The 20979-nt window shown below is 46.1% G+C and overlaps 1 protein-coding gene across 1 annotated transcript in view; it reads right to left on the bottom strand.

Moving 5' to 3' along the window:
- Window positions 1-20979, bottom strand: part of PIP5K1C (phosphatidylinositol-4-phosphate 5-kinase type 1 gamma) — a 75023-nt gene that overhangs the window by 14169 nt on the left and 39875 nt on the right. Inside the window, exons 6-13 of the mRNA XM_015810682.1 lie at window positions 19425-19577; window positions 18218-18517; window positions 16669-16874; window positions 10509-10592; window positions 10215-10263; window positions 8322-8406; window positions 3997-4158; window positions 858-996 (exon numbers count right to left, since the gene is read on the bottom strand). Coding sequence (XP_015666168.1) covers window positions 858-996; window positions 3997-4158; window positions 8322-8406; window positions 10215-10263; window positions 10509-10592; window positions 16669-16874; window positions 18218-18517; window positions 19425-19577 — 1178 coding nt within the window. The remainder of the gene's footprint in view (window positions 1-857; window positions 997-3996; window positions 4159-8321; window positions 8407-10214; window positions 10264-10508; window positions 10593-16668; window positions 16875-18217; window positions 18518-19424; window positions 19578-20979) is intronic.

Here is a 20979-nt window from a genome sequence, read left to right as displayed (position 1 = left end):
CTCAGTGGTGGCGAACCTATGGCACGGGTGCCAGAGGCGGCACTCAGAGCTCTCTCTGTGGGCATATGCACCGTCTCCCCAGTCCTAGGCTTTCCGCTGGGTTTTATAAAATCTTTTCGCTTTAGGCCTCTGCCGCAGTGTGCAAAAAAAAAAAAAAAAAAGGTTCAATCAATCAATCAACTTCAACTTCTTGTGGGGAAAAAAAAGATCTTGCAAAGTTGGAATTGATTGATTGAACTTTTTAGTCCCACCAGTCTGCCGTTACCACCGCAGCCACGCCCACCCAATGGGCCACGCCCACCTGGCACCCGACGATGCATAAGTGGGTTTTGGGTTGCAGTTTGGGCACTCGGTCTCTAAAAGCTTCGCCATCACTGACCTAGCTTAAGACACCGGAATTAGAATTAGATTGTGCTGTTATAGTGAACTGTATTATTCTATTATTTCTGCCCTTGTTATAAAGGCATTTTTATTACGGGACTATCTGTAAACCTCTCACGGTCCAACCAGATAAATCCCAGCAAATAAATAAATAAATCCATCCTCTCCAAGCTGATACTCCTACTGCCAATTCTTCCAACAGAAGGGGATCTAGAAGGGAGCCGTTTGCTTTCTGGATCTCTGAGACAACTTGAGATCACTTAAGTCAGGGGTCTTCAAACTCGGCCCTTTTATGACTTGTGGACTTCGACTCCCAGAATTCCTCAGCCAGGCACGCGTGCCTGGCTGAGGAATTCTGGGAGTCGAAGTCCACAAGTCATAAAAGGGCCGAGTTTGAAGACCCCTGACTTAAATTCTTGGGAGTACTGGCTAAAAAGGGGGGAAAGCAGGGCGAGAGAGATCTAATCAGGGCTCACCTGTATCTGGGCTGCTCGGAGGATTCGGAAGGAGATCTTTCTGGCACGGAAAGAGATGTGGAAGAGAGCGTGGTTGCTATAGAGGCTGTAGTTGCTTCTTCGAAAGAGGGAGGGGTGCAGGGAAGAAGATCAGGTCGGCCTGTTGTGTCCGTGATGAAGAGAAAGAAAGAAGAAAAAAAGAAAGAATACTGAAGCTGCGAGGGGAAAAAAATCCGCAATCTTCTGGACCATGGCAAATGATCCTTGTACACCTGAAGAGTTCTGATCTACATTATAAGGAGCGTAACCAATTCATAATTTCATTTAAAAGAAACCTGAAGCCATTTGTGGTCTTTCTTTGTTGCAGACAAAACAGAGAAACATGAAAGTCTGTTTCTGCTCAGGAACAGGAGTCGAGATTTTACGTGGCACCTGTTTCCCAATGAATCTGGCACTCTCTTAAGAGGTTTTCGGGAGCGGAGAGCATTAATACAAAATATTTAACTAGCATTCTAAAATGCACAAGATAGTCTCTTTTCGGGCTTCAACATCGCCGACTTCTAAATCCTCCCTCAAAATCCACTTCTATAAATTATCTGTCTTTTATACATGCAAATGCAAACCGCAACTCCTAAGAGCAAAATGCATCAAATTAAAAAGAGAGAGAGAGAGATGGTTAGAAGAGAGATTTGCTCAAGATTAGAGAGAGCCCTGCAGTAGAACCTCAATGTAGAAATTCCTTTTTTTTTCACTTGGTGCTGCTAAGAACTAATTGGTCTTTCTCTCTTCTATACAGTATAAGGTTGCCCTTACTCATTTCCTCTGTTTTTCACCCCCAAAACCGTGTCTTGGATAATATACAGGTAATCCTCGGCTTACGACCATAAATGAGCCTGGAACTATAGTCACAGGTTGTTGTGGTCGTATGTCAAGGCATCCTATGACCGGCTCTGATTTTGGAACATTTTTGGGGGGTAGTCATTAAGTCAACGTTGTGGTGGTTAAATGAATCCATTTCCCCCAATGAGCCTTTTTTTTTTTTGCTGGAAACCGAAAGTAAAAGCCACAAAACGGCAAAAGCATTTGCAAATCATAGTCACAGGATGGTGCAAACAACCATAAAGGTGAGCCAGTTGTTAAAAATGCAAAATGTGATTACATGACCATGGGGGAGGACAGCGTGTATATGTCAGGGGTCTTCAAACTTGGCCCTTTTATGACTTGTGGACTTCAACTCCCAGAATTCCTCAGCCAGCTTTGCTGGCTGAGGAATTCTAGAAGTTGAAGTCCACAAGTCATAAAAGGGCCAAGTTTGAAGACCCCTGGTGTATGCCGTAACTTCCAAAACAACTTGTACATAACTTGGGGAAGGGAAGTTGTTCAAGTGGGCCAGCCGGACCTCATGCCACTAAAATGCCTTGATGAAAATTAACTCCCAGAATTCCAAGCCAGAATCACTTTGGACTGCTTCTCCGGAGGGCCTTAAATTGGGGAAGAATGCCTTTAGATCAGGGGTCTCCAGCCGTGGCAACTTTTAAGACTTGTGGACTTCAATTCCCAGAATTCTCCCGGAATTCCCTCACGAGCCCCGCTGGCTGGGGAATTCTGGGAACTGAAGTCCACAAGTCTTAAAAGTTGCCAAAGTTGGGCCTTGAGTCGTACAGCCTTCTGTTAAAAGTGCTGGGGCACATTTCTGCTGGCAACACTCCCACAGCGTTGTTTGGGAAACCAAGCAAGTCACGTGCAGGAAGGGTTTTGTGTTTTTTTACAAAACAAAAAAAAAGGTACCAGCATCGGCCCATTTTACACGCGTGCTCCCAACGGGGCAAGCACAATTAAGCAGCAATTGGAACTATCGCTCCCAGTTGGTTTTTCCTGCTGGTAGAAATAGCTGCCATCAGGGAGAACTATAAGCAATCTAGCACAGCCTCCAGAGGCCTATAAGCAATCTAGCACTATGGACCCCCCAAGACCGATGGGAACTGAAAGCTCCAGATTAAAGAAACCAGATTCAAACTCTGGTTTAGGATTCTGCCTGGTGAGGAAAGGGAACGCGGATCAGATAAAGTGCTTAGTACACAAATGACCGAGGGCCCTTGGATGCTCTGTGCTTGTTTTCTTGCAGGCATTTCATTACCCAAACTAGGTAACATTATCCGTGCTAGTGGGGTTTGCTCTCGGTTTACATTCTAATGGCTGGTAATTGACTGGCATTGGAAATTGACGGGAATTGACCAACGATTGGAAATTTCTCTGAAGCTTTTCTTGGCCTGGCAAGTAGGAGATGCCAACTGGGAGGGATTAAGCTGCCTGTATTAACCAGCATGCTTGATCATAGACCAGGGGTAGGCAACCTTGGCTCTTTTATGACTCGTGGACTTCAACTCCCAGAATTCCTGAGCCAGCCATGCTGAGGAGAAAGGGAGAGGTTTCCAAGCTGAGCCATATTGGCTCAGGAATTCTGGGAGTTGAAGTCCACGAGTCATAAAAGGGGCAAGTTTGAAGACCCCTGCTCTTAATCTTCGTCCATAGGTTAGGGGTAGGCAACCTTGGCTCTTTTATGACTCGTGGACTTCCAACTCCCAGAATTCCTGAGCCAGCATGGCTCAGCTTGGAAACCTCTCCCTTTCCCCTCAGCATGGCTGGCTCAGGAATTCTGGGAGTTGAAGTCCACGAGTCGTAAAAGAGCCCAGGTTGCCTACCCCTGTCATAGACCATCTTGGCTTGTTTCCATTCTACAAGCGGGATGACTCAAAGCCCGCCCCCTCTCAAGTTCTACTTTCTACAAACTAACAGAGGGACAAATGAGTGTTCTTACCTTCCCCCCTGTCGTGGTTAACTTTAGCACCTGCAAAAGCATAGCAAGAAGTTGAAGGAACGGTGGTGGTGGGATGGTGGGACCTACTGGCACTACGGGGAAAGGGGAAGGGATTTGAGCTGAGCCGAGCCACTAAGGCAGCTATTTTCCCCAACCTGGCCCCCTCCCAGGGTGTTGGGACTCCAATTCCCGGAATTTCCCAGCCGGTTACCTTTGCTAGGAATCCAGGGAATGGCAGGGCCAACCCATTTAAAGGAGGCCAGAACGGGGAAAGCTTGACTGTGGCCTTAGGAGCAGCTCAGGGGGACCCACGATGGAGTGGCCCTGAGTGACCCACAATACCTTCGTCATCTAAGGTGGGGTAACTCCTGGCTCCCCGGAGGTCATACTGCACTTCGTCCTTCTCCGAAGGAATCTGGCTGGCAGAGAACGCAGCCATAGGGCCGGATGGCTTAACAGCTAACAAGGCATTTCGTCCTTTCTTTGAGGGAGATGCTTTCAAGGCTGCAGAGGACAGCAAGGGGTTTAGGGCAATGACGGGCATCGCGGGAGAGGTCAAAGAAAGAAAAGCAAGAAGGTCCTGTTAAAAGAGAAAACACGCCCACCCTTCCCCTGAAAATAACGGGCATTTTCTCCCCCTCCCCGCGAGAAATTAAGAGCCTTCGAACCAAATTAGTAGTCATCTACTAATTCAGGGCTTTTCAACCAGTGGTACGGGTACCACCTGTGGTACATTGGCACCTGGCAGGTGGTACGCGACCATCCTAGAAAAGTGGTAGCGGGGGAGGGGAATGAGCTGAACGTGGCAGCACCGCACAAGCCTGAGCGAGAGATGGCTGGAGCTGCAGGGCTGTCAGGGCTCAGCGGAAGCGCCAGGATCAGTGCTGCTTTCCAGCTGATCGGCGCTTCTTCGGGGCTGTCAGGGCTCAGCGGAAGCGCCAGGATCAACACCAGGCTCCAGCTGGAGCTCGGCGCTGATCCTGGCCCTTCTGCTGAGCCCAGAAGAAGCACCAATAAGCTGGAGTTCAGCGCTGATCCTGGTGCTTCTGCTGAGCCCAGAAGAAGCGCCGATCAGCTGGAATGTTGCAGCCTCTCCAGGGTCTTGTGATTTACATTCAGATGCTTGGCAACTGATTCATATTTCTGACGGTCACAGTGTCCCAGGGTCATGTGAAGTGACCAAAACCTGCTGCAACCACCCAGCAGACGGGGGGAATAAAAACCAAACACCCCCCACCCCACCCCTGCTGCTAATCCTCAACAGAAATGCTCACAACAATGAAAACCTCGGACAGGAGGAAGAGCGCCGCCGGGTGGGCAGGCAGGTGTCTTGCTCAGCTGTGGCTTGGGGGGCACTTTTTTCAGTACCATTTTTTTTGTCATCAAGTTTTTGACACCTTGCTAGGCGACTGGTGGTACTCGGATATTGCCATATCCTAAAAGTGGTACAATGGGTAAAAAGATTGAAAAGCCCTGTACTAATGATCACCTGTTTGGCTACTAACTCTCTTTTTGTCTCTTTTTACCTGAAAAGGTGTTTCTCAACCGTGGCCACTTTACAATCTGTGGACTTCAATTCCCAGAATCCCCCAGCCAAGGTTGAGAAAAAAAAGCAGATTGGAGAAAGCGCCAGAGAGATTTCTAGACCCTTATTTTAAAAGATAATCTTTTTTTCTGCTAAAATTAGAAAATTCTTAATTTTTTTTCTTCTTCAGTGCGGTTGATGTATGTTCTCTAGGTATGATCATTTGCATGTAAAATAGCCCAGGTTCGGTCTCCTGACTTATTCCTAGAAGGGTCTCATGTAATAAATGATGGGAAAGGATCTTCAGGCCCAGAAAAGCCACTTTCAGCCAGAAGAAACCAGCATGGATGAAATGAACAAATTCTTGGGCCTGACCGAAAGACAATCCCTATATTCTTAATTGATAGCGGAAGGGTACTCATAAAACAGGGATTGGCAATGGATGGTAGGTAGGCCGGGATCCAAAATGTCACTGCCCTTGACAATTCAACGAATGGACTTCAACTCTGGGCAAAGGATGGATCAGAAAAATTCAGAAGTAATTAGATCCCCGGAATCAAATCGTTGCTGGCCCTACAAAGCTTTCTTTCTTGCTAATCTGATTTCCTAGCTCATCTGCCACTCACAGGAGTTGCTGCAAAGAATGAACACAACATGAGCAGAGGGAAGAATTGATTATCTGTTTGGGCTGCTTCAAAAGGAGATGATGTAGGTATTACAAGCAGTCCTCATTTAGTGACCAAAATGGGGAACCACCATTTGGTCATTAAGCAAAGCAGTCACGAAGTGAAACTGTGCTTATCGTGCTTCAACTTTCCTTTGCTTTATAGACATACAAAGATTGTAAATGTGAGTATTCGTTGCAAAGTTGTTGTTTTTTCATAATTGTCTTGAGTGCAAATGGTTACTAAGTGAGGCACTTGCTAAAAGAGGACTACATTATCGCAGACTTAGAAAGGGGATGAGGTAGACATGAGGCAGGCAGGAAATAGCCTTATCTTTATATGGTACTGTCAGCCCTACAAGGTAAGCAAGATCAAGAAACCAACTTCACAGGAAGACTATACAGATAGTCCTTAACTTACAACCATTCGTTTAGTGAACATTTGAAGTTACGACACTGAAAAAAGGGGACTTATGACCGGTTTTCCCACTTACAACCGTTGCAGCATCCCAATGGTCAGGTGATCAAAATTCGCTTGGCAACTGGCACGGACTTATGACAGTTGCACTGCCCCAGAGCCATGTGATTACCATTTGTCACCTTCTCACCTGGCTTCTGAGAAGCAAAATCAATGGGGGAAAAGCTAGATTTGATAAATGCCCTGACTCGCTTAAGAACTGTAGCAAAAAAGGTTGCAAAATGGGGCAAAACTCACCTAACCTCTGCCATGCTTAGCAAGGGAAAATTTTGGTTACAATTGTGGTCGTACGTTGAGGACTATCGGTAACTATACTACCTAGGGCAGGGGTAGGCAACCTTGGCTCTTTTATGACTCGTGGACTTCAACTCCCAGAATTCCTAAGCCAGCATGGCTCAGCTTGGAAACCTCTCCCTTTCCTCTCAGCATGGCTGGCTCAGGAATTCTGGGAGTTGAAGTCCACGAGTCATAAAAGAGCCAAGGTTGCCTACCCCTGACATAGGTAGTCCTCGAAGTATGACGACAACTGAGCCAAACATTTCTGTTGCTAAGCGAGACATTTGCTAAACGAATTCGGCCCCATTTTACGACCTTTCTTGCCACAGCTGTTAAGGGAATCACTGCAGTTGTGAAGTTAGTAACCTGGCTGTTAAGTGAATCTGGCTTCCCCCACTGACTTTGCTTGTCAAAAAAGTCACAAAAGGGGATCACGTGATCTTGGGTCACTGCAAACGTCATAAATATGAGTCAGCTGCCAAGGGCCCCAATTTTGACCTTGTAACCACAGGGTTGCAATGGTTGTAAGTATAAAAAACCGTCATAAGTCACTTTTTCCAGTGCTGTCGTAACTTTGAACAGTCACTAAACAAATGGTTGTAAGTCGAAGACTACCGATATGACTATAGTTTATTGAGACAGGATCTTGCCAGGGAATCAGGGGAGAGTCTGAGTCTCTTTCTAACGTAGCGGCCCCCAACCTTTTCTATACCCCGCACCCCTAGAACACTTCTGATATATTCTCGCATCCCTTACAAAAGTTCAAAATAACGGCAACGAATTATGCATATACAGTAGTGGCCAAAATTGTGGAAACCTTTTGGGAAAAGTGTACAGTAGAAATGCCACCTTTAGTTAAGTTTACCCACCAATTTTTCTTCTAATTTCTTTATAACTGTAGCCTTGTTCATTTAATAATACTATTTTTCCATCGCTTTCTGGGCGACCAGTCAACTCTTTGCACCGTTACTTTAATTTTATTACGTTTTACAAGCTCACTCAATGAAAGAACACAAAAAAAACCAACCAACTTGATAGTGATCACATAACACACTGACAAATGTCCTCCTCTCGGCTTCAATACATGACATCAATCACTGGATCCTACTGTGATCTGATTGGCTCACTGCCAAAACAAGATGACACCCGATTGGCTCTCTAAACACTCATGCTCATTGGCTACAATCAGAGGAAGGAAAGCTACCTGATATTGACCTAAGCCAGTTGTGCTTCCTTTTTCTGGTTATTTGGCTATAACTTTTCATAGAATACAGTACAGATAACTGAACAAACTATGTTGCATTACATTCTTGATTGAATTATCTTTCCATTGATATATAATGTTATGGTACTACTCCAAAAACAAGTGGTGTTATTAGCCATCAAACCTCAAAGGTACACTTTTCCCAAAAGGTTTCCACGATTTTGGCCACTACTGTACACTATAATTTTGAAAACCCAAGTTTTCACACCCCCTGGAATATAGTCTCGCAACTCCAAGGGGCTACGAGCACTCCCGGCTGGGAACCCCTGTTCTAACGCTTTCCCTCCTCCATGCCCCCCCCCCATCAAGGCAGGTTTGTGCATCTGCTGTTGTCTTAATCCTTCTGGGTAGTTTCTCCAAGGTTCTCTCCATAGCTCCCTACAGCTGCTCCTTTAACCAGCAAGCATCTTCAACACCCCACCACCTGTAAATGCCTCCAATGAAAGCAGCAGACACTTACAAGAGCTTTTCCTGAACACTGTATTGGTCATAAACTTGAAGAATCTTTCTGCATAGAAGCTGGGCCTGTGGACCGACACCGTGTCCTAGAAAAACAGGAAAGGGACAAAGGTTTTTGTAAAAATGTTATCTGTTAACAAAACCATGGCTCTGGGGGAAAGTAATCAGACTTCAGGATTGATAAAAAAAAATGTTATCAGTACACTATAATACAAGTGCAGACGACGGATGTTTTTGAAAATTATTCCAAGCAAATTTCCCAAGTTCAAACTGAAACTAGAAGAAATTTAAGGCTTTAAGGAATAGCCAAGAACAGAAACCTAATTTCTATAAGGAGACATGAAAGTCTCTACAGCTGCGTGCAGACACATCGTGCAACCCACACAGTAAGCTTAAACCAAACCCATACACAGAATAATAACAATAACAACAACAACAACAACAACAACAACAACAATAATAATAAAGCTGGAAGAGACCTTGGAGGTCATCTAGTCCAACCCCCTGCTCAGGCAGGAAACCCTATACTATTTCAGATAAATGGCTGTCCAATCTCTTCTTAAAGACTTCCAGTGTTGGGAGCATTTACCGCTTCTGGAGGCAGGTTGTTCCACTGGTTAATTGTTCTAACTATCAGGAAGTTTCTCCTTAGTTCTAGGTTGCTTCTCTCCTTACTCAGTTTCCATACATTGCTTCTTGTCCTGCCTTCAGGCGCCTTGGAGAATAGCTTGACTCCCTCTTCTTTGGGGCAGCCCCTGAGATATTGGAACACTGCTATCCTGTCCCCCCTCGTCCTTCTCTTCATTAAACAGGACATCCCCAATTCCAGCAACCGTTCCTTATATGTTTTAGCCTCTAGTCCCCTAATCATCTTTGTTGCTCTTCTCTGTACTCTTTCGAGAGTCACAGCATCTTTTTTACATCGTGGTGACCAAAACTGGATGCCGTATTCCAAGTGTGGCCTTACCAAGGCATTGTAAAGTGGTATTAACACTTCATGTTTGTTTGTCTACTCAGTAAGTTTCCAGTCCCCTAAAGAGGGTGTGGATTCCCCAATTCTGGAGGTTATTAATTCTCAAGGATAGTTTAATTGCCTTACCTGCCTATGGCTGGATTAGATGATCTTTGGGATCCCTTCCAATTCCATCATTCTATAGATTTCAATTGATTTTTTGCAGAGAATTGGACTAGATGATCCTAATGGTCCCTCTGAATTCCCCAATACTATGATTCTGAGTCTATGAAACCTCAAATCGCTCTTTCCTAGCTATACTGCTTAAGACAACTTTCACCAATAAGCCATGATTATGGACTGATATGTTTTCGGAATATATTGTCTGTTATGGCAGGGGTCCCCAACCCCCAGTTTCTGGACTGGCACCAGGCCGCGGCATTACAGCAACCGGGCCGCGCAAACAAGCGAAGCCCCATCCGCGGGATGCAGGCGGCACACGAAACCACGCCCCTTCCGGTCCGTGGAAAAATCTCTCCATAGAACCAGTCCCTGGTGCCCAAAAGGTTGGGGCCCTGTGTGTTATGGTACTGAGAATTACAGAACACAAGTGCCCCATAACTGTTTACACCAGTGGTTCTCAACCTGTGGTCCGCAGACCCTGGGGGGGGCCACAATGTCGTCACAAGTAGTCCGCGAAGGCTTGAAGAAATGTTATAGTTTAAATCTTGAGTCAAGTCTTGGGAGTCCGTGGCCACAAAAGGTATTTAAAGAGGGTCTGTAGTGAAGAAAAGATTGAGAACCACTGGTTTACATCTTCTTTATTGGGTAGATTAATTTCCTCTGCTAGTTCCCTTCGGGTGGCAGCATAACCAAGGACAACATGGGATCACTCTTAGGACAAGCCACCATTTGGTACCGTTCAGTTGGGCTCCAACTTACCCCATCGTGGACAAGAGCTTTCCACGTATGCTCCAGTTTCTTGATTAACCTGGAAGGAAGAGACAAGCAAAGGATTGAGCGGGGAAAGAGAAGAACCAAATTAAAACAGGGCCAAACACCAGTCTCTTCTCTGGGTGCACTCAGAGTGCGGCCAAAAAAGTCAAGGTGACAGCCATAATGATGCAATCAAAGCTCCACAGTCACTCTGGTCAGTGAGATGGATGGCACATAAATGTAATAAATAAATGAAAGAATGCCCTGAGTTCCCAAAGAGGAACAGGATGTGGGGCATACCTGTAGGACTGGAGAATATCGATGATTCCGACGTGCAGCAGCAGACGCTCCCCTCTGCCATTCACGGCTGGAATGCCCCCCATTCTGAAAGGACAGAGGGCAGAAAATTACTATCTATTTGCTCAGTTAAAGTTAGAACCAGTTTGGTCTAGTGGTGAAGGCACCAGGCTACAAAGTAGGAGTTCTAGTCCCACCTTAGCCATGAAAGCTGGCTGGGTGACTTTGGGCCAATCACCAGGAGATTGGGAATTCTAGTCCCACCTTAGCCATGAAAGCCAGCTGGGTGACTTTGGGCCAATCACCAGGAGATTGGGAATTCTAGTCCCGCCTTAGGCATGAAAGCCAGCTGGGTGACTTTGGGCCAATCACCAGGAGATTGGGAATTCTAGTCCCGCCTTAGGCATGAAAGCCCGCTGGGTAACTTTGGGCCAATCACTCAGCCTAAACCACTTCAGAGGGTTGTGGTAGGAAAAAATATGAGGAAGATGTGTTGATAGATAGATTAGATAGATGACAGATAGATGACAGATAGATAGATAGATAGATAGATAGATAGATAGATAGATAGATAGATAGATAGATAGATATAGACAGACAGACAGACAGACAGACAGACAGACAGACAGACAGACAGACAGACAGACAGACAGACAGACAGACAGACAGACAGACAGACAGACAGATAACCTTTGTCATTTTTTACTGTGGGCACAATGGCACATATTAAAAATGAAATTTAGTTGCTTGCTCTCAAAGTGTATGCATACATAACACATTTAAATATACTATATACAACATATGTATAGACCTACAGCCTTAGATATAAGTAACATATAAATATTAATCACTGTCCATCTTGAATATATAACGGAACGAGGAAACTTTATTCACAAGGTTGATACTGTATGGAACAAAGCTGTGACTGAATCTGGATGTTCTGCTTCAGATACCACGAAGCCCCCTCCTCCCAGAAGGTAACAAAGAAAACAGGTCGTGAAGAGGGTGTGTCATGTCCCAGACAATCCTGCAGACCCTGCTGAAGCAACACTTATGTGCTATGTCCTGGATGGGAGGGAGGGAACTGACAATGATCTTTTCAGCCCTCCTCACCACTCTCTGCACCGCCTTCCTGTCTGAAGTAGTGATGCTTCCAAACCAGACTGTGATGCTGTATGACAGGATGCTCTTGATCGTCCCTCTGTAGAAAGTGGTAAGGACAGGGGAAGGAAGATGTGCTTTTCTCATGTGATGCAAAAAATGCAGGCGCTGCTACGCCTGCTTCACCAGTGTCTCGCTGTTGAGCGACCAAGCCAGCCTACTTGTTAACTGCACACCCAGGAATTTGATGTTGGTAACCACCTCCACAGGTGAATCATTAATGCACAGAGGAGTGCAGCTATGCCTGCCTTTTCTGAAATCGACAATGATCTCTTTGGTTTTTCCAATGTTTAAAACTAGGCTGTTTTCCTTACACCAGGTTCACCAAACCCTCAACCTCCTTGTGGTAAGCACCCTCATTGTCATCTTGAATAAGGCCCACCATTGTTGTATCATCCGCATACTTCACAATATGGTTGGTGGCAAACCTAGCACAACAGTCATGGGTCAACAGGGTGAACAGAGTATTTGGTGCCTTATTTGTAAAATAATAAAGGTGGAATACAAATGAACAAATAAAGTCATAGATGCAATGCCCAGCTTCCACTTTACACTCTGCTAAACAAAATGGGTTAAATTTTAATGCTTAAAATGACCCACAGCTGTGTGAACTGCCTCAAGATGCTTAGGCTGCCCATCTGTGCAGGGGCCCACACGCTCTTACTTTCTTCTCTTTGCTCTCTCACGCATGATCAAATATAATTAAATCCAAGGGAATAATTATTACAAAACTTACACAGGCCGGTCTATCCTTGGAATAACACGCAGTCATGTTGTGGATCTGCATGTGTGACACGGGGAGACCTTTTCTAATTGTGTGTATCATTAAATAAGTGTAGGAAAGCATTTAGAATCAGTTCTGGGTCATTTTCTTTGCTTTTTTTAAAAAAAATCCCACTGAATGTACTAAAAAACTGCTGAGATGATAAAACTCTGCACGAACAGTTCTAGTAGGACAAACTGCATTCTGTCTTTGTAGGAACTGGCCGATGCCCTGAAAGCCCTACTTTCAATTAAGTTTAACAATGTTAAATCATCCTTTCCTCTTTTACCTTCTTAACATTTATATCCTGTTTTTATATTTGAATATTCTATTATATACCACCCAGAGCCCCTCCTTGAGGGAGATGGACAGTTTAAAAAATGGGAAAAATAAAATGAAATAACTAAATACATGCCAGTTGCCAGGCATCCAAATCCAAGCGATTTGCCTAATGACGTGGTGATTTGCTTAAGGACCGCAGCAAAAAGAGCCGCAATGTTGGGCACAACTGACTTAACGACCACATTGCTTAGCAATGGAAATTCAAGTCCAATGGTGGTCATAAGTCAAGGACTACCTGTGGTGTTACAACTCCCATCATCTCCAGCCATTGCAGTCCCTGGGGAGGAAGGTCACACAATGCACCACGATTTGGACTCGCACTCATTTACTGAGGCTGTAACACGTTAGACTAATTCAGGGGTCTTCAAACTTGGCCCTTTTATGACTTGTGGACTTCAACTCCAAGAATTCCTCAGTCAACCTGGACCCAACCATCTGGCTGAGGAATTCTGGGAGTTGAAGTCCACAAGTCATAAAAGGGCCAAGTTTGAAGACCCCTGGGCTAATTTTTTACTGAGACAGATTTAGCTGCAATTGGGGATCTGAGTGACACCCAAATTTGTCGCTGCAAAGAATTGGCTGAATCACTGCAAAGAATCAAATGCTGATGCGAATTCAACACAATGGCCTCTCATTTAGGGCAACGAATTCAACACAATGGCCTCTCATTTAGGGCAACGGGAGCTGGCAATCTTCCAGGGATTTCAGCTGTTCCGAATTGCATTCTCCAATATTCCTCATGTTCTGAAATCTCTCTTTAAGCACTTGAGTTGGGAGAGACGATCCTCTCTCTCCAGAACCCCCCCCCAAAAAAGCTCCAAGAGAGAGAAAAAAGAGAAGAGCACTTAAACACAATCATCCCCCCCGCCCCCGCCCCCCAAAAGAGATGTAGATGCCAGGCTTTGTGAGCGTAGCTGAAGATTTCTCTCCTCCCCCCCGCCCCAGAAGCTGGCAAAAGCATAAAGAGATTATAAATACGTTAGCCCGCCACCACTGTTGCACATTCACACATTCCTCTGTCTCCAGGGCAGTAACATCCTTGTGGTTATGCTACTGAAATGAATTTCCTTCGGATGGAAGGTAACACGGGTAGTCCTCAACTTACAACCGCTTTGTTTAGTGACCGTTTGACATTACAAGGGCACTGAAAAAAAGCGACCTAGGACTGGTTTTCACACTCACAACTATTGCACCATCCCTAGATGATCCCATGACCAAAATTCAAGTACTTGTCAACTGGCAGGTATTTACGATGGCTGCAGTGTCCTATGATTTTCCCAGTTGCAATGTATGGATGTGAAAGTTGGACCATAAGAAAGGCTGAGCGCCAAAGAATTGAGGCCTTTGAACTACGGTGCTGGAGAAGACTCCTGCGGGTCCCCTGGACTGCAAGGCGATCCAACCGGTCAGTCCTAGAGGAGATCAACCCCGACTGCTCTTTAGAAGGCCAGATCCTGAAGTTGAAACTCAAATACTTTGGCCACCTAATGAGAAGGGAGGACTCACTGGAGAAGAGCCTGATGCTGGGAAAGATTGAGAGCAATAGAAGAAGGGGACGACAGAGAAGGAGGTGGCTGGATGGAGTCACTGAAGCAGCAGAACTGGGGTTATTTAAAACTTGGAAATTATGAATATTAAACGTTAAATTTAAATATTAATGGGAAACTAAAAAATGGGAAAAACTAATTAGGACATTGATTGTCTATAACGATTGAATGTTAAAATAACTAGGATATATATAAACTAAAAATTATTGATAAATGTAAGAAAGTTATTTTTTATTTAATCGATATAATAAGAATTGTATTAGTTTAAATATGAGGCAGTAAATACTAAGGGGAAAAGAGAGGAAATATTTAATGTAATAGTTTGAGACCTGTACTAAAGATGTATGTTATTGTATGTTATTGAATTATCGATTAACTCAGCCGCCACCTTGCTTTTTAAATATTCAAATGTAAAACTAGAAAATCAGTAAAATTTTCTGTAAAAAAAAAAAGAATATTTTAGAGCCAACATCCAATCTATTGGATGAGAACTTGACTGGCAAGAGTTCTAAGACAGGCCTCTTCCAAGACTGGCTTGCAACAAACCCCATCCGTACACAAAAGAATCGGTCTCACGAAACATCTAGCCCCATGGTGGTGAACCTATGGCACACGTGCCACAGGCGGCACTCAGAGCCCTCTCTGTGGGCACGCGCACCGTCGCCCCAGTCCTAGGCCTTCAGCTGGATTTTATAAAATCTTGCCTCCGCCGTGTGCAAAAATAAATAATCAATCAATTTCAACTTCTCGCGGGAAAAAAAAGATCTCGCAAAGTTGGAATTGATTGATTGAACTTTTTAGTCCCACCCAGTCTGCCGTTACCACCGCAGCCACGCCCACCCAATGGGCCACGCCCACCCGGCACCAGACAATACATAAGTGGGTTTTAGGTTGCAGTTTGGGCACTCGGTCTCTAAAAGGTTCGCCATCACTGATCTAGCCCATCTGGAGGGCCCAACTGTTCCCAGAAGGGCAGAAAACAAGCAGACTTAAGCTACTGACAGAAGAATCAGTTTGATGTAGTGGTTAAAAGCACCAGGCTAGAAACTGGGGTGAGTGTGAATTCTAGTTCCATCTTAGGCACCAAGTCAACTGGGAGACTTTGGACCGGTCTCTTGCTTTCCACCCTAGGAAAGTGACAATGGCCAACCGCTTCCAAAAATGGTGCCAAGAAAACTGGAGGAACTTGTCCAAGCAGTTGGCAGAAATCAAGACTGACTTAAAATACACAACGCTATATAAAGCCTTACCAAGCCAAGGAACCATCTTTTCAATCAGACACAAAAAGGACATTAGCCTGGGACAGTGATCTGCATTCTCAACTTCGGAGGTCTCCACAGGGCATGGAGAGTCACAATGGTGGGACGGGATGGTGTGGTAAAAGCCCTGTTTTTTTATATACCATATATAAACCATATATATAAAAAAGTAGAGCTTCAATTGCAGAATTGTGGTCAGCATCTTGACCATGCCCTGTGGATGCCCCTGAACTCCTTGGTTAGAAGTTTTTCCCCTATCCCCAACCGTTCCAGATCATTACATTTTGAGCAACGTAACCACATTATTCATAGAACAAGTCCTTGCAGACCCCAAGCCAGCATGCTAAAACCTTCCCTGGACATCTGCTTGGAAGAGTCAGCAATACGGGCATTGAATTATGATCAAAACTGAGCTCAACACTTCTGTAGCTAAGCAAGACTGTTGTTAAGTGAGTTTTCCCTCTGGTACGACCTTCCTTGCATTGTTATTAAGCGAAGCACAATTAACCAGTGGAACAACCTGCCTCCAGAAGCGGTGAATGCTCCAACACTGGATGTTTTTAAGAAGAAACTGGACAGCCATTTGTCTGAAATGGTATAGGGTTTCCTGCCTGAGCAGGGGGGTTGGACTCGATGACCTCCAAGGTCCCTTCCAAGTGTATTATTATTATTATTATTATTATTATTATTATTATTATTATTATTATTATTATTATTATTATTATTATTATTATTATTATCATTATCATTATCATTATCATTATCATTATCATTATCATTATTTGTTGTTAAGTTTGCATCATAGCTGTTAAATGAATCTGGCTTTCCCCATTGACTTTGTTTGTCAGAAGGTTGCAAAAGGTGATCAGGTGACACACACACACCCCGGATCACTGCAACCACCATAAGTACATGCCAGTTGCCAAGCATCCAAATTTGAATCACGTGACCAGGGGGATGCTGCAACAGTTAAGTGTGGGAAACGGTCATAAGCCGCTTTTCGTCAGTGCCGTTGTTAACTTCGAATGGCCACTAAATGAACAGTGGTAAGTCGAGGACTGCCCGCCCTCAAAACTGCCGGCGTGACTTACGTGTCATCCGTGTCAATGGGCTCCCCTCGAGCAGCCCCACCTTGGATCGACTCCATGGCGGTGGAATACAGAGCCTTCTGCCCCACGGGGCGTTTTTCATCCGACATGCTCTGGGCACCGTCAACTTGTCGTTCCCGTTCCTGCTGATCTATGTTGTGTACCCCGAGGAGCAGGCTGTAATCCATGATTTTAAAACTCTCTAGCACCTGAAGGTTACGGGAGGGAAAAAAAAGGAGAAACCACAATCAAAGCTAGGGAGGGGCTAACGCCTGCTAGGTTGACAGCTCTGATTCTCCTTCAGAACCATCTGCAGCACGACGGAGCTTAGGAGGGCTGCAAAGGCATTACAGGTCGTCTGTCGACTTCTGACGGTTTGGACCAGAGCTTCCGTTGCTAAGTAAAGTAGTTGTTAAGTGAGTCATGCCCAATTTTACAATTTTTTTGGGTCACAGTATGTTTTAAGCAAATCGCTGCAGTTTGTTAAGTGAATTGTGTGGTCGTTAAGCAAAACTGGCTTTCCCACACTGACTTTTCTTGTTGGAAGCTGCTGGGAAGGTCGCGAATGGCGATCAGGTGACCCCCAGGATGCTGCAACCGTTATAAATTCCCTGTTTCCCCGAAATTTAAGGCCTACACCAGGGGTAGGCAACCTCGGCTCTTTTACGACTCATGGACTTCAACTCCCAGAATTCCTGAGCCAGCATGGTTCAGCTTGAAAACCTCTCCCTTTCCCCTCAGCGTGGCTGGCTCAGGAATTCTGGGAGTTGAAGTCCACGAGTCATAAAAGAGCCGAGGTTGCCTACCCCTGGCCTACACCGAAAATAAGCCCTAGCTTGATTTTGGGGGTGGGGCTAATATAAGCCCTACCTCAAAAATAAGACCTAGTTTTGGGTGAGGCACATACCTAAAAATCAAGCTGGGGTGGGGGTGGGGGGTGGAGCTGCCCCACACACCCCGCACCCACTCACCTTGCAGCTAGGCCTCTCCTCGCTAGCCCACTTCTGTGGCGTCTTCTGCAGCCAGGCCTGCATTTCTCAGTCACAGACCTTTCCGGAAGGCCACTGCAGCCGAGAACTGAGCTATGGATTCAATCCATAGCTCGGTACTCGGCTGCAAAGGCCTTCCAAAAAGGCCTGACTGCAAAATGCAGGCCGGAATGCAGCTGCAGAACGAAGCTGCTCCTTTGGTGAGGAGAAGTGGGCCGGCTGGGTGGGGCTGTCGGTGCCAGAGCTGAGTACAAAAGACACCCCCTGAAAATAAGACCTGGTGCCTCTTTTGGAGGCAAAAAAAAAGATCCAGGTAGATGCCGGTTGCTAAGTGTCTGAATTTTGATCATGTGACCCTGCGGATGCTGCAGTGGTCCTAAGTGGGAGGATGGGACGTAAGTCCCTTTTTTCCAGTGCTGTTGTAACTTTGAATGGTTGCTAAACAAATGATTGTTAAGACTGCATGTACTCCCTCTTTTTGCTGTGTTGTTAACAATACATCACTATGAATCATGCAAGGATGGCTGGTCACCACCTCCTCCTCCTCCTCCTCCTCGACTTACCAAACAGTCCCTTTGTAACGTCTTCACCAGAGCGTTGAAGGTATCTGCGTCCAGCATGATGCCCTCGGGCATATCCTGCATGAAATCCAAATCTTTGTAGGTGGGGCTCGACTTATCCTTCTCTTTCTTGGACGCCCGGCGTTTGTAGGTGGAGCCCTTGAGGTCGTATTTCAGGTGCATCTTCACCACCCGGGGCAGGATGTTATTCATCACCACCACGCGGATGTTTTTGCCCCCGGATTGGACGCAGTAGAGACCGTAGAACTTTGGCAGCAACGTCCGCGGATTCTGGTTCAAGTTCTAGAGGGAGATTTTGAAAAGGTGCATAGAAGAATGCTGGGTGTTAAGACCTGATCTTCATGCGTTTGACCATCCAACTTTGCACCTGAGAGACCTGGGGCTCCTAGTGGAAAAGAAACTGTATCCTTCAACCTCTTCCTCCGTCTTCTGAGTTTGCTTTTTATTAGGTTTTTTTATCCTACCTTTATTATTTTTATAAATAACTCAAGGCAGCAAACATACCTAAGATTCCTTCCTCTTCCTATTTTCCTCACAACAACCCTGTGAGGTGGGTTGGGCTGGGAGAGGGACTGGCTAAAATTCACCTAGCCGGCTTGCATGCCTAAAGTGGGATTGGAACTCACCTGATGATTGGTCCCAAGTCATTCAACTGGCTTTCATGCCTAAGGCGGCACTAGAACTCACGTCTCCTGGTTTCTAGCCTAGCGCCTTAATTACTAGATCAAACTGGCTCCTATTTATTTATTAAATTTATATGCCACCCATCTCACTATCGAGTTACTCTGGCTGGGCTGAAAGTTTTGTTTCTAGGTTATAGTACACTGCTCGGTTTCATGTCAGCATACGTCCAATTTAGTTACTGATATGCGTGTGTCTGCTGCCTATTCATACAATTCCAGGACCAGAATATTCTAGAACATTCAAATCACATTCCAGGCCGTGCCAATTCATACATCTCTTCCTGGAATGATCTGGGGGGGGGGGGGAGGTTCTGGATGTTTATTCCTCTGAGCTTTTCCCAGTTTGGGATTAAATTCTGGAAAACAGGTTTCATCTGCATCAAGAGGGTCTAATGGGAAAAACAGCCCTTCTACACAATGATAGGCTTTGCCCATTCTTCCCTTTCATACAGATACATTTTCCAAACTCTAAAAGCCTACAAGGGACAGGGTCATACCATACATACCATATAATAACCCGGAAGAAGTTTCTGGAGGAACTCTGCCTCTTTGTGCATCACAGTCTTGATGATGAATTCATCGTCGCTGGTGACATAGAAGAGGGAGCCGCTGGCCCCAGGATTGGAGAGCTCGATCAGCGGCTCGTTGCACAAGGAATACTGAGAAGGCAAGAAGAATTCAACAGCACGTGAGAAAGAATATCAGTACAGGTAATCCTCGAGTTACGAGTGTAATGGAGCCTGCCCATTCCACTCGTAAATGAAAACTTGTGGGAGTGAATCTCATAACTGATAGCTCGTTAAGTGAACATGAGTTATCTCAGGGTGGGGAAGGCCATGGAGGGCCTAGTCATGGAACAGGCCAAGGCCTCCCAAACCCACTAAGATACCTCATGCTTCCCCATCCCTTCCTGCCGCACCAGACTCACTTTGAAAAGATCTGTCTCCTCTCTGCCTTGGTTCCTGCTGCCACCCGGATCTAAGGCCGGGGGACACTTCCGCGTGCCTCCGGAGGCCGGATTGGGGCACCAGAGGCCTTTTCCAGGCTGCTGTCTCCTGGATCTGAGGCCAGGGGATGCTTCCATGGCTCTCTGGCAGGCCGTTTCCAGGTGGCAGCAGCCTGGAGAAAGCCTCTGGCGCCCAGATTGGGCCACCGGAGGGCCACGAAGCATCCCTCGGTCTCAGATCTGGGCGGCGGCAGCCTGGAAAAGGCTTCCAATGTCCCGATCCAGCCTCCGGAGGCAAATGGAAGCGTCCCCCGGGTTCTGTTCTCTGTTGCAGAGAACAGAGGCCTAAACTACTATGAGATCACACGAGATCAGTAGCATGACATCTCGCCCCACGGATTTCGCATTATCTCATGGTACTTTAGGCCTCCATTGTCTGTGAACACAACGAAGGCCTGGAGCAGCCAAGAAAGCAAAGGATCTCGATCTTTGCAGGGTGATTATTGAAGGCCTGGTGCCTAGGGAGACCCGGGGCGGGGGTGGGGAGGGAGGGAATAACCAGGGTGAATGTTGCAGAGTCTCTGCGATTGCTCGTAAGAGCGAACGACTGCCGTGGTGCTGCAATATTCGTAATTTTGGGACTTGCTCGTAAGCATTAGGGGGCGCTTATTGCGTAACTTCGAACACTCGTAACTCGGGAATTACCTGTAGACTTCTCCCTATTTGCTCATCCCAGCTGAAAGGCCCAGACCCATGCATTCCATAGGTCAGTGATGGTGAATCTTTTAGAGACCGAGTGCCCCAAAACTGCTCCTGCCCCCACCTTGCATCCACACGCCACCGCTGGTCCCCCGCTCAGGCCCCTGCTCTGCCCACCCCCAGGGCCATCCACCACCTCCACAGCCCACCGCAGATCGCCCAGGTGGCCCAGCAGCACCATGGCAGCTACACCCTCTGCCCGCACCCCGCAGCATCAACTGCGTGCAACGGGGTGCGAGGGCGGAGTCTTTTCCCCGTTGCCTGGTTGCCATGTCCTTGGTTGCGCTGCTCCATGCGGGCCGTGCCCAGGGGTGACTCTCCTACGTGGGGGCTGCTGATGAGGAGGGGGCCATGGG

The sequence above is a fragment of the Protobothrops mucrosquamatus genome, unplaced genomic scaffold, assembly GCF_001527695.2.
Source record: "Protobothrops mucrosquamatus isolate PMUCROS unplaced genomic scaffold, P.Mucros_1.0 scaffold14, whole genome shotgun sequence".
In the NCBI taxonomy this organism is placed as follows: Eukaryota; Metazoa; Chordata; class Lepidosauria; order Squamata; family Viperidae; genus Protobothrops; species Protobothrops mucrosquamatus.
This window is presented reverse-complemented; position numbering and strand designations above follow the sequence as displayed.